At 37.0% G+C, this 14964-nt stretch overlaps 1 protein-coding gene across 1 annotated transcript; it reads left to right on the top strand.

The window, feature by feature from the left end:
• Positions 1–281: 281 nt before the first annotated feature.
• LOC131806501 (uncharacterized) lies at positions 282–13957 on the top strand. Its single transcript, XM_059130639.1, has 7 exons — positions 282–1515; positions 1963–2518; positions 3696–4919; positions 9464–10689; positions 11137–11692; positions 12872–13901; positions 13952–13957. Exons 1-7 carry the CDS (start codon positions 282–284, stop codon positions 13955–13957), a joined length of 5832 nt encoding a protein of 1943 aa, XP_058986622.1.
• The last annotated feature ends 1007 nt before the right edge of the window (positions 13958–14964 follow it).

The raw sequence follows: 14964 nt of genomic DNA, 5'->3' as shown, positions 1-14964 counted from the left end.
CCACCTGTAACGTCAAATACTAATTTTGTTTTGATTCTATTGTTAGGTAAAATTTTGAAAGGATTGTATATATCTGTATGAATTTTTAGTTTGGTGTTTAGTAGTAAACAGTTCGACATATAGACATAGTTACGATATAGTTACGCCATAGTTAAAACATAACAGTGCCAAAAGTGTTATAAATATATTTACGCAACAGCTAATATATAACAGTGTCATAATAAACATTAATAGAGTTTAAATACGATATTACTAAGTATACAACTATTTAATTATATAATATGCCTAGACTACGTAAGCAATCTTCTTTGCAACGCCAAAGACTAGCAACAAATCGTGTGAATGAATACCGTGAACGCAATCCATCTGACAGGCTTAGAAATGCTATGTCTATAGCAACAAGGAGGTCAAATGTAAATTTCCGGGAAGAAGAACGGGAAAGAGATCGAGTTTCTCGGCGATTGAGAAGACAAAACTCATTTAACCGAAGAATTGAACAACTACGTGATGCTTCCCAACATTCTTTTCGCAGACAAGATGTAACATATAGACAATTAGAGCGTGAACGAGATGCGTTAAACCACCAACTTCGTAGACAGGATGAATCTTACAGGCAAATAGAGCGAGAAACAGACGCTATGAACCATCAAGCTCGTCGTCAGGACGAAACCTACAGATTATCCGAGCAACAGAGGAATACTGCACAACGCTCTGTTCGTCGGGAAGATGAATTTCAAAGGCAATTAGAACGAGACAGGGATTCATTAAGCCATCGAGTTCGTCGCCAGGATGAAGTTTATAGTCAACTAGAACGAGAAAGGGATGCCTTCAATCACCAAGTTCTCCGGCAGGATGAAGTTTTTAGACAACAAGAACGAGAGAGGGATGCATTAAGTCACCAGCTTCGTCGTCAAGATGAAAGTTATAGAGAACTAGAACGAGAAAGAGATGCATTTAATCGCCAAGTTCTTCGGCAGGATGAAGTTTATAGACAACAAGAACGAGAGAGGGATGCAGTAAGTCACCAGGTTCGTCGCCAGGATGAAGTTTATAGGGAACTAGAACGAGAAAGAAATGCCCATAGTCACCAAGTTCTTCGGCAGGATGAAATGTATAGAGAAATTGAGCGAGAGAGGGACGCATTAAGTCACCAGGCTCGTAGGCAAGATGAAGTGTATAGAGAAATAGAGCGAGAGAGAGATGTTCTCAACCGTCAAGTTCGTCGGCAGGATGAAACGTTCAGACAATTTGAGCAAGAGCGGGATACTTTTCGTCGTTCCCAACGTAGACGTAATGAGAACTACAGACAAACCGAACGTGAAGTGGACTCACAACGTCGTAATGTTCGAAGACGCGATATAACTTATCGCACAATTGAACAAGTCCGTAATACTGAACAACGCCGCGAAGCGCGACGAGTTGCTAGTCAGGAATTTCAGGAGCAGAATAGGATTAGACATTGTCGTGTCTTAATTCATAGGATGAATCCTTACAACCGTGAACTTGAAAATAACCGTCAGTCCGAGAGAAGTGCTAATATTAGACAAAATCTTTCCCCAGAATCCCGCAGGGAAATGTTACAAGCCGATTCTATAAGACATAGGTCAAGACAATTGAGCGAGTTCTACGAGATAATTAGGAGGGGTCCGACAGAAATTTGTATTTGCTGCGGAGGGCTTTGGTTCAATTCCCAAATTAAAAATATCAGTAAGATCACATTATTGCGGAAATATCCACATCTAAGTGAAGTTTTCTTCCTAGCTTCAACATTTCCATCAGAAGATAATACATACAAATTTTGCAATACATGCTATAAAATTGCTCAAGGCGGAAAAATACCTTCAATATGCCTTTCTAAAGGATTACATTTCCCAGAAATACCAGCTGACCTTCGTGGTTTAACACAGTTAGAAGAGCGGTTCGTTTCACCGAGAATTCCATTCATGCGAATCGTTTCCCTAGGATACAATCGCCAATGTGCTGTAAGAGGTGCCGTTGTTAACGTACCAATTCAGTTAAATACAACTGTAAATGTGCTTCCGCGAACAGTCAACCAAACTGAAGTTGTACAAGTTCACCTCAAGCGTAGACTACAATACGAGCATAGTTTCATGACTGAAACGATAAGACCGGCGAAGATTTACGAAGCCGCAAGATATCTGGTAAATACGGAACTCTACAAAAAACACAACATAGTTCTTTCTAGCGATTGGTTAAATAGCATGAATAGTACAGAAGAACAACCCTTTATTTCTAATGTTGAAGATCTCGAGTTAGTATCGCGGTTAACCAATACAAACTTCATACAAGATGATGTGGATGAAGTGAATCCACAAGAAACCTTATTGGATAATAATCCTGTCGAGAATTTACCATTACAGAGAATTTCCATTGCTCCAGGTGAGGGACAACGACCATTAGATATGCTCTTGGATGAGGATTCTGAGGAACTGTCCTATCCTTCAATATACTGTGGTGTTAAAAGAAATTGCAGTGCTACTATTGGAAAAATTATAAGGTCTGAAGTACGGCGATATGACAGACGCTGTGCACGTGTGGACAAAGTCTTATATTGCTATAAAAAATTAGAATTTTCCCGCATTAAAGTAGCATTTCCACATGCTTGAGAAAAAAAGTTGGAAATAGACAATTTACTGCTGCAGAAATTTTAGATGATCAACTTGTCCAAAACCTTGTGCAACATGACGATGGCTATCATATATTGAAAGGCGTACGATCGTCACCAGCTCATTGGGAAGGGGAAAAGAGAAAGGTTTTGGCCATGATTAGACAGTTTGGACTCCCGACATTTTTTATAACTTTATCCGCTGCTGAATCCCAATGGCCGGAATTAATCGTTATATTAGTAAAAATTTTGGAAGGAAAAGATATTACTGAAGAAGAAGCAATATCTTACTCAACCCAGAAAAAATATGATCTCATTCGAACAGACCCAATAACATGCTCTAGGTATTTTGATCAGAGAATAAGACATTTGTTTAAATTTTTTAGGTCCAATGATGGAATATTTAAAGAGCATTATGTTATTAAACATTACTGGAGAATAGAGTTTCAACAACGAGGATCTCCCCATCTACATGGCATATACTGGTTAAATAACGCACCCAAATTAAACATTTCTGATGATGCTACATTCCAACCAGTGGTGAACTTCATTGACCGCTTCATTTCTACTGATTCGTCATCTACTGACATTCAAAACATTATAAACGTTCAACGTCACAACCATACAAGGACTTGTCAACGTGAGGCAAGAGGTCAACAATTTTGCCGCTTTCGTATTCCTTATCCTCCAATGCCTGAAACACAAATATTGCTTCCACTTCCTGAAGATATTGATTTAGATGAACTAAACCTGCATAGGGAAAACTTCGCTAAAATAAGTACATTGCTTAACGCAAATTTATCAAATGATGAAGTAGACGGACTTCAAATTTTTGATCAATTCTTATCCCACAGATGCATTAACTTAAACAGAGAGGCATACATAATGGCTATAAGGTCATCCATTAAAAAACCACAAATTTTCTTAAAAGAACATTTAGGGATAAAGCAATCAATGCATATAATCCAGATATTTTAGCAATGCAAAATTCTAACATGGATATTCAGTTTGTCTTAGATGCATATGCATGTGTATCATACATCGTTAATTATATTAACAAATCGAACAGGGGAGTTTCGAGACTGATGCAAGAAGCTATGGCTGAAATTAGAGAAGACAATTATTCCGTAAAAGACAGGCTTCAACACATTGGAAATAAGTTCATTAGCGCATCTGAAGTATCAGCTCAAGAGGCGTCGTATAATATACTGGGCATGAATTTGTCACAATGTAGTAGTGCAGAAGTCTATATTAACACATTTGCTCCTGAGAAACGAGTACGTATGATAAAATCGAAGCAAGAGTTACAAAATCTCGAAAGAGACTCAACTAATATATTTAAGACAAACATACTCGATCATTACATCCAAAGACCCGATATATTTCAAAATATGTGTTTGGCATACTTCGGTGCTTACTACAGTTATTCCCGAAAATTAAAGAAATCACGCTATCAAGAAGAAGAGGATGATTTCTTTGCGAACGATGATACCAATTTGGATCAAGTTGGTGCCCCCATCCGACTAAAAAATAATTCGGGATACGTGTACAAAAGGAAAGCGCCCGCAATTATAAGATTTCCTTCTTTCAAAGTTGAAACAAATAGGGAGGACTATTTCCGATCATTGGTTATGTTGTATTTTCCGTGGAGAAATGAAGTAGATGATTTATTACAAAATGACAATGAAAATACTTGTCTCACCCACAAGAGCACCATTGAAGAAAACCGATCACAATTTGAGTTATATAAGGAAGGAGAACTTGATGAAATATTGTTACAAGTACAAGATGAAGATAATGCCGAAAACAATGACATTGCTGATAACACCTTACTTTCTTATATGCTGGATGATGAGTTTCGTGCCCTGGCAATACCCGAAATTGATAGTAACATGAATATTTTCGATGTTGATCACAATAATGACCCGGATACTAACGATAATATTAGATTTATAAAATTAACTCCATTGGTCAGTGAAAGAGATCTTCTTGCGGACATAAGATCTCTAAATGTTAAACAACGTGCTTATTTGCATCATGTTTTACATAATCTTGTGGAAAAAAAAACTTTCTATGAATACATAGGTGGTGGTGCTGGTGTAGGGAAAAGCCGTTTAATAAGAGCAATTTTCCAATCTGTCACCCATAGACTTAATTCTATTCCTGGAAGTAATCCAGAAATGCCTAAAGTTTTACTGACAGCGCCAACTGGGAAAGCTGCATTTGGTATTGGGGGATCAACTCTACATGCTCTGTTCTCCCTGCCGGTTAACCAATATTCGGGAGAACTTCGGCCACTTAGTAGCGACATGGTTAACACAATAATTTCAAAATTAATAAATGTAAATTTAATAATTATTGATGAAATATCAATGGTAGGATCCAGAATGCTAGGTCACTTGGATGCTCGATTGAAACAAATATTTAAGAGCACTAATCCATTCGGTGGCATTTCAATTATTGCGTTTGGTGATTTCAAACAACTTCCACCCATTGGCGATAGATGGATTTTTAGTGAGAATACTTATAATCCTTACGGACTAATTGTTGGATCTAGGTTGTGGGATCTTTTCCAATTTTATGAGTTGACCGAAATAATGCGTCAAAGGGAAGATTTGAGGTTCGCGCAAGCGCTTAGTAGAATGTCTAATGGGGAAATGACGACTGAAGATGTGGATATCTTTAAGGCAAGAGTCATTCGTGACGCGAACGATGTTCCAATGGAAATCATTCATTTGTTTCTGTCTAATGAGGAGGTTGAAAACTACAACATTTTAAAATTAAACCAAATAGCTTCGGAAGCTTTCTGTTCAAAAGCACACGACGTAATAAAATGCAATACTTTGAATCCTGATCAAAGAATAAATATTCTAAATAATGTTACAAAATTTAAATAATGTTACACAAACGCACACCAGTACACTTCTGGCTGGGTGATTTTCTGTGATTTCTTGTCTCGGCGAAATTGTCTTGTTCATTTTGGGCTAAAGTCCTTTTCGGATATCGTTTTGTATCCTTTTCATGGACGAGATTTATTTACAATCATTTCCGCTACTTGAAAAATTTAATGTCATCTCATAAAGCAACTCATTGGCGGAGCAGGACAGGAAAAAAATAATAAATAATGGTCGGTTAGCATTTCCAACGTATTCCCCGTTTGGTTTTCATTCGTTTTCGTCTTCTTCGTTCCAGGGGGAGATAAACCAAGAAATTTGATAAAATATCAAGCGTTTAAACAAAAATTTTAATCGTTTTTTGTTTTGGGGTTTTTTTCGTCTAATTGAATTTACGATGTAATAAAAAGCCGGCTACCAGCTAAGTCATTTTCCTTGTTTTTTGCAAATGCAAAGCGGAAATCAAAGAAGGGGAAAATAAAATAAATCAATTTTCCCAGAAGTAGCTTTTTTTGTCCCGACTTCCCTTGGTTTCGTTTTTGCCACGTTGTCGTTCGCCACACTTAAGCGAAATTATTCAAAAAAAAAAAAAGGAAAAAATGTGAGTTGCGGTTTGTGTTGCGGCGACTACATTAAAAATATTAAACGGAAAACCTTTAATGGATTTTACCGCTTGCAGCTGACAGACAGACAGACATATAGACAGAGGGACAGACGGACAGACGGACACTGGACAGATTATTGAAATGTTGTTTATTTGCACAGCTTAAGTGAAATGAATATTTTCTATAAATATTAAAAGAAAAGTTAAGAGTGAAAAAATGAGGAATTATTTTGACTTTGCCATTCGGAGAGGGGAGCTGAGAAAACTGTGTTGAAGTACTTCCGCGGCCAGGGAAATAAATTGAACATCGACGCGGAAATTTACATGAAGTTAGAGTTTAGGACTGGGCGGAAACCTAGAATTTTTGGACGGCCATCGGACAATATTTAGCGGGTAAAATAGGCCCTAACTTTTATGTAAGCAAATACGAAAATTTCCACTAAACAGCGAATATCTTTGATCCCAGCCAAATTACAAACCCATTAAAAGGTCACTTCTGACCATTAAAGTGATGGTGATAGCCAAGAAATCGGATATATAGCAAAATAGGTACAATATATATGTGAAAGAATAGATATTATTTATTCTGATTATAATCCAAAAACCGCTGAACCGATTTTCACAATTCCCATCAATTCGGAATGGTCTCTTGTCAGAATAGGATTAAATCTAGGAAATTATAGCAACAAAAAAATTAATATATTTTGTTCCATTTTTATACCCTCCACCATACTATGGAGGGTATATTAACTTTGTCATTCCGTTTGTAACTCCTCGAAATACTCATGTCAGACCCAACAAAGTATATATATTCTTGATCAGCGTAAAATTCTAAGTCGATTTAGCGATGTCCGTCTGTCTGTCTGTCTGTCCGTCTGTCTGTCTGTCTGTTGTAATCACGCTATCTTTCGAACGAATTGAGATACAAGGCTAAAATTTTGCACACAGGTTTATTTTTACAGTAGGCAGGTTAAGTTCGTAAATGGGCCATGTAGGCCCACGTTTTCATATAGCCCCCATATAACGGTACCTCCCGATATTCGGTATTTTGATGATTTTAGCGACATTATTCACCGGAATTGTTTCAAATTTGGTATTTGAAGTTCGAAATAGATACTACAGCCTAAGACAGAAAATTGTCTGTGCAGGTCCACGTCTTCGTATAGCCCCCATATAACGGTACCTCCCTATATTCGGTATTTCGATGATTTTAGCGACATTATTCACCGGAATAGTTTCAAATTTAGTATTTGAAGTTCTAAATGGATACTACAGCCTAAAACAGAAAATTGTCTGTGCAGGTCCACGTCTTCGTATAGCCCCCATATAACTGTACCTCCCGATATTTGGTATTTTAATGATTTTAGCGACACTATTAATCGGATTTGTTCAAAATTTGGTATTTCAAGTTCGGAATGGATACTACAGCCTAAGACAGAAAATTGTCTGTGCAGGTCCACGTCTTCGTATAGCCCCCATATAACGGTACCCCCCTATATCCGGTATTTTGGTGATTTTAGCGTCTTTATTCACCAAAATTTTTTCAAATTACGCATTTAGAGTTCGTTATGGAAACTCCAATCTGTGACAGAAAATTGTCTATGCAGGTCCATGTCTTCGTATAGGCCCCATATACCAGTACCTCCCTATATTCGGTATTTTGACGATTTTAGCGATATTATTCACCGGAATTGTTTTCGTATTTGAAATTTGTAATAGATATTAAAGCCTTTGACAAAAAATTACTTATGCAGGTCCACGTCTTTGTGTAGCGCCCATATAACAGTACCTCCCGATATTCGTTATTTTGATAATTTTAGCCACATTAGTCCTCGAACCTGTTTTAAATTTTGTATTTGAAGTTCGAAATGGGTATTACAGTCTATGATAGAAAATTTCCTATGCAGATCCACTTTTCGTATAGCCCCCATACAACGGTACCTCCCTATATTCGGTATTTTAATACCCCCACTATACTATATAGTGTAAATTAAATTTGTCATTCCGTTTGTAGCTTCTCGAAATACTCAAGGTAGACATTACAAAGTATATATTAGAAATCAGCGTAAAGTATCACAAGAATATAAATTATGGATCTGCATAAAATTCTTAGTCGGTTTAGCGATGCCCGTCTGTATGTGTGTTGTACTCACACTATCTTTCGAAAGATGAAATTTTGCACAAGTGCTAGTATGTAGGTTAAGTTCGGCCATGTCGGTTCACGTTTTCATATAGCCCCCATATAACGGTACCTCCTAATACTGATTATGCCATCATAAGCCACATTTTCTAACGGTTTTTTAAACTTCGTTACTTTGACTTCGTAATGGGTTCTACCTTCTGTGACCGAACATTGTCTATATAGGTCCATGTTGCACTATATAGCCATACCTATATTCAGTATTTTGACTATTTAAGCCACTTTTCTTAGACACCTGTTCGATACTAACATTTTAACGGTTTTCCCTTGGGAGACATCACTTTGTAAGCCCTATAGCCTCATATAATTTTCACCACATAAATTTGCTATTTTACTTTTCAAATTTTGCCACAATTTTCAAAGGAATTGTTTTAAATTCAATATTATTTTACCTCCAGTGGCAGAACATTAAATAGGTCTAGATATTCGATGTTTTTGTTATTTGTCAAAATAATAGTTGATTAGGTAAAAACAGGTTCTACAGCATATACCCTTTGTTTAGGTAAATTAACCATAAATTTCGACCATATTCGGCGAAAGTCGGTCGAAATTTGAAAAGGTTACCTGTAGCATTTATTTGTTTTCGTTTCGACAATATTTCCACAGAACCCTTTTTAACAAATATTAGGTTCAGGTACGCGACAATTAAATGCATTGTTATTGTCAGTAAATCTGTTAATTTCAGGTAGAAAAAATAATGTAGGTAGTTTCTAGATAATCCTTGTTTAAGCCTAATACCTGATCATTACTATTAGGCACTATAAATGGAACGGGAATCCTGTAGATAGATCCTGTCTACCTGTTAAGTATCTGTTCAAACATTATATGTTGTATTTTGCCATGTAATTGGCCACCTGTAACGTCAAATACTAATTTTGTTTTGATTCTATTGTTAGGTAAAATTTTGAAAGGATTGTATATATCTGTATGAATTTTTAGTTTGGTGTTTAGTAGTAAACAGTTCGACATATAGACATAGTTACGATATAGTTACGCCATAGTTAAAACATAACAGTGCCAAAAGTGTTATAAATATATTTACGCAACAGCTAATATATAACAGTGTCATAATAAACATTAATAGAGTTTAAATACGATATTACTAAGTATACAACTATTTAATTATATAATATGCCTAGACTACGTAAGCAATCTTCTTTGCAACGCCAAAGACTAGCAACAAATCGTGTGAATGAATACCGTGAACGCAATCCATCTGACAGGCTTAGAAATGCTATGTCTATAGCAACAAGGAGGTCAAATGTAAATTTCCGGGAAGAAGAACGGGAAAGAGATCGAGTTTCTCGGCGATTGAGAAGACAAAACTCATTTAACCGAAGAATTGAACAACTACGTGATGCTTCCCAACATTCTTTTCGCAGACAAGATGTAACATATAGACAATTAGAGCGTGAACGAGATGCGTTAAACCACCAACTTCGTAGACAGGATGAATCTTACAGGCAAATAGAGCGAGAAACAGACGCTATGAACCATCAAGCTCGTCGTCAGGACGAAACCTACAGATTATCCGAGCAACAGAGGAATACTGCACAACGCTCTGTTCGTCGGGAAGATGAATTTCAAAGGCAATTAGAACGAGACAGGGATTCATTAAGCCATCGAGTTCGTCGCCAGGATGAAGTTTATAGTCAACTAGAACGAGAAAGGGATGCCTTCAATCACCAAGTTCTCCGGCAGGATGAAGTTTTTAGACAACAAGAACGAGAGAGGGATGCATTAAGTCACCAGCTTCGTCGTCAAGATGAAAGTTATAGAGAACTAGAACGAGAAAGAGATGCATTTAATCGCCAAGTTCTTCGGCAGGATGAAGTTTATAGACAACAAGAACGAGAGAGGGATGCAGTAAGTCACCAGGTTCGTCGCCAGGATGAAGTTTATAGGGAACTAGAACGAGAAAGAAATGCCCATAGTCACCAAGTTCTTCGGCAGGATGAAATGTATAGAGAAATTGAGCGAGAGAAGGACGCATTAAGTCACCAGGCTCGTAGGCAAGATGAAGTGTATAGAGAAATAGAGCGAGAGAGAGATGTTCTCAACCGTCAAGTTCGTCGGCAGGATGAAACGTTCAGACAATTTGAGCAAGAGCGGGATACTTTTCGTCGTTCCCAACGTAGACGTAATGAGAACTACAGACAAACCGAACGTGAAGTGGACTCACAACGTCGTAATGTTCGAAGACGCGATATAACTTATCGCACAATTGAACAAGTCCGTAATACTGAACAACGCCGCGAAGCGCGACGAGTTGCTAGTCAGGAATTTCAGGAGCAGAATAGGATTAGACATTGTCGTGTCTTAATTCATAGGATGAATCCTTACAACCGTGAACTTGAAAATAACCGTCAGTCCGAGAGAAGTGCTAATATTAGACAAAATCTTTCCCCAGAATCCCGCAGGGAAATGTTACAAGCCGATTCTATAAGACATAGGTCAAGACAATTGAGCGAGTTCTACGAGATAATTAGGAGGGGTCCGACAGAAATTTGTATTTGCTGCGGAGGGCTTTGGTTCAATTCCCAAATTAAAAATATCAGTAAGATCACATTATTGCGGAAATATCCACATCTAAGTGAAGTTTTCTTCCTAGCTTCAACATTTCCATCAGAAGATAATACATACAAATTTTGCAATACATGCTATAAAATTGCTCAAGGCGGAAAAATACCTTCAATATGCCTTTCTAAAGGATTACATTTCCCAGAAATACCAGCTGACCTTCGTGGTTTAACACAGTTAGAAGAGCGGTTCGTTTCACCGAGAATTCCATTCATGCGAATCGTTTCCCTAGGATACAATCGCCAATGTGCTGTAAGAGGTGCCGTTGTTAACGTACCAATTCAGTTAAATACAACTGTAAATGTGCTTCCGCGAACAGTCAACCAAACTGAAGTTGTACAAGTTCACCTCAAGCGTAGACTACAATACGAGCATAGTTTCATGACTGAAACGATAAGACCGGCGAAGATTTACGAAGCCGCAAGATATCTGGTAAATACGGAACTCTACAAAAAACACAACATAGTTCTTTCTAGCGATTGGTTAAATAGCATGAATAGTACAGAAGAACAACCCTTTATTTCTAATGTTGAAGATCTCGAGTTAGTATCGCGGTTAACCAATACAAACTTCATACAAGATGATGTGGATGAAGTGAATCCACAAGAAACCTTATTGGATAATAATCCTGTCGAGAATTTACCATTACAGAGAATTTCCATTGCTCCAGGTGAGGGACAACGACCATTAGATATGCTCTTGGATGAGGATTCTGAGGAACTGTCCTATCCTTCAATATACTGTGGTGTTAAAAGAAATTGCAGTGCTACTATTGGAAAAATTATAAGGTCTGAAGTACGGCGATATGACAGACGCTGTGCACGTGTGGACAAAGTCTTATATTGCTATAAAAAATTAGAATTTTCCCGCATTAAAAGTAGCATTTCCACATGCTTGAGAAAAAAAGTTGGAAATAGACAATTTACTGCTGCAGAAATTTTAGATGATCAACTTGTCCAAAACCTTGTGCAACATGACGATGGCTATCATATATTGAAAGGCGTACGATCGTCACCAGCTCATTGGGAAGGGGAAAAGAGAAAGGTTTTGGCCATGATTAGACAGTTTGGACTCCCGACATTTTTTATAACTTTATCCGCAGCTGAATCCCAATGGCCGGAATTAATCGTTATATTAGTAAAAATTTTGGAAGGAAAAGATATTACTGAAGAAGAAGCAATATCTTACTCAACCCAGAAAAAATATGATCTCATTCGAACAGACCCAATAACATGCTCTAGGTATTTTGATCAGAGAATAAGACATTTGTTTAAATTTTTTAGGTCCAATGATGGAATATTTAAAGAGCATTATGTTATTAAACATTACTGGAGAATAGAGTTTCAACAACGAGGATCTCCCCATCTACATGGCATATACTGGTTAAATAACGCACCCAAATTAAACATTTCTGATGATGCTACATTCCAACCAGTGGTGAACTTCATTGACCGCTTCATTTCTACTGATTCGTCATCTACTGACATTCAAAACATTATAAACGTTCAACGTCACAACCATACAAGGACTTGTCAACGTGAGGCAAGAGGTCAACAATTTTGCCGCTTTCGTATTCCTTATCCTCCAATGCCTGAAACACAAATATTGCTTCCACTTCCTGAAGATATTGATTTAGATGAACTAAACCTACATAGGGAAAACTTCGCTAAAATAAGTACATTGCTTAACGCAAATTTATCAAATGATGAAGTAGACGGACTTCAAATTTTTGATCAATTCTTATCCCACAGATGCATTAACTTAAACAGAGAGGCATACATAATGGCTATAAGGTCATCCATTAAAAAACCACAAATTTTCTTAAAAAGAACATTTAGGGATAAAGCAATCAATGCATATAATCCAGATATTTTAGCAATGCAAAATTCTAACATGGATATTCAGTTTGTCTTAGATGCATATGCATGTGTATCATACATCGTTAATTATATTAACAAATCGAACAGGGGAGTTTCGAGACTGATGCAAGAAGCTATGGCTGAAATTAGAGAAGACAATTATTCCGTAAAAGACAGGCTTCAACACATTGGAAATAAGTTCATTAGCGCATCTGAAGTATCAGCTCAAGAGGCGTCGTATAATATACTGGGCATGAATTTGTCACAATGTAGTAGTGCAGAAGTCTATATTAACACATTTGCTCCTGAGAAACGAGTACGTATGATAAAATCGAAGCAAGAGTTACAAAATCTCGAAAGAGACTCAACTAATATATTTAAGACAAACATACTCGATCATTACATCCAAAGACCCGATATATTTCAAAATATGTGTTTGGCATACTTCGGTGCTTACTACAGTTATTCCCGAAAATTAAAGAAATCACGCTATCAAGAAGAAGAGGATGATTTCTTTGCGAACGATGATACCAATTTGGATCAAGTTGGTGCCCCCATCCGACTAAAAAATAATTCGGGATACGTGTACAAAAGGAAAGCGCCCGCAATTATAAGATTTCCTTCTTTCAAAGTTGAAACAAATAGGGAGGACTATTTCCGATCATTGGTTATGTTGTATTTTCCGTGGAGAAATGAAGTAGATGATTTATTACAAAATGACAATGAAAATACTTGTCTCACCCACAAGAGCACCATTGAAGAAAACCGATCACAATTTGAGTTATATAAGGAAGGAGAACTTGATGAAATATTGTTACAAGTACAAGATGAAGATAATGCCGAAAACAATGACATTGCTGATAACACCTTACTTTCTTATATGCTGGATGATGAGTTTCGTGCCCTGGCAATACCCGAAATTGATAGTAACATGAATATTTTCGATGTTGATCACAATAATGACCCGGATACTAACGATAATATTAGATTTATAAAATTAACTCCATTGGTCAGTGAAAGAGATCTTCTTGCGGACATAAGATCTCTAAATGTTAAACAACGTGCTTATTTGCATCATGTTTTACATAATCTTGTGGAAAAAAAAACTTTCTATGAATACATAGGTGGTGGTGCTGGTGTAGGGAAAAGCCGTTTAATAAGAGCAATTTTCCAATCTGTCACCCATAGACTTAATTCTATTCCTGGAAGTAATCCAGAAATGCCTAAAGTTTTACTGACAGCGCCAACTGGGAAAGCTGCATTTGGTATTGGGGGATCAACTCTACATGCTCTGTTCTCCCTGCCGGTTAACCAATATTCGGGAGAACTTCGGCCACTTAGTAGCGACATGGTTAACACAATAATTTCAAAATTAATAAATGTAAATTTAATAATTATTGATGAAATATCAATGGTAGGATCCAGAATGCTAGGTCACTTGGATGCTCGATTGAAACAAATATTTAAGAGCACTAATCCATTCGGTGGCATTTCAATTATTGCGTTTGGTGATTTCAAACAACTTCCACCCATTGGCGATAGATGGATTTTTAGTGAGAATACTTATAATCCTTACGGACTAATTGTTGGATCTAGGTTGTGGGATCTTTTCCAATTTTATGAGTTGACCGAAATAATGCGTCAAAGGGAAGATTTGAGGTTCGCGCAAGCGCTTAGTAGAATGTCTAATGGGGAAATGACGACTGAAGATGTGGATATCTTTAAGGCAAGAGTCATTCGTGACGCGAACGATGTTCCAATGGAAATCATTCATTTGTTTCTGTCTAATGAGGAGGTTGAAAACTACAACATTTTAAAATTAAACCAAATAGCTTCGGAAGCTTTCTGTTCAAAAGCACACGACGTAATAAAATGCAATACTTTGAATCCTGATCAAAGAATAAATATTCTAAATAATGTTACAAAATTTAAGACATCCGAGACACAAGGTCTTTGTTTTCAGTTACAATTGAAAAAAATCGGAAAGTACATGATTACAATAAATATTAACACCGCCGATGGTTTAGTAAATGGCGCAACAGGAGTTTTAATGAGTATTGATTTCGAACGTGATTCATCAAATCCAAAGACAGTTTGGTTAAAGTTTTCAGATGAAAATGTTGGAAGGGAAGCACGACGAAAAAAGCCACACTGTACAGAACCATCCTGGACTCCAATTGAAAAGTGTACCAGATCATTTC

Source organism: Musca domestica, unplaced genomic scaffold (genome assembly GCF_030504385.1).
Source record: "Musca domestica strain aabys unplaced genomic scaffold, Musca_domestica.polishedcontigs.V.1.1 78, whole genome shotgun sequence".
In the NCBI taxonomy this organism is placed as follows: Eukaryota; Metazoa; Arthropoda; class Insecta; order Diptera; family Muscidae; genus Musca; species Musca domestica.
Note: the sequence above shows the minus strand (reverse complement) of the source record. Positions and strands in the feature narration are given on the sequence as shown.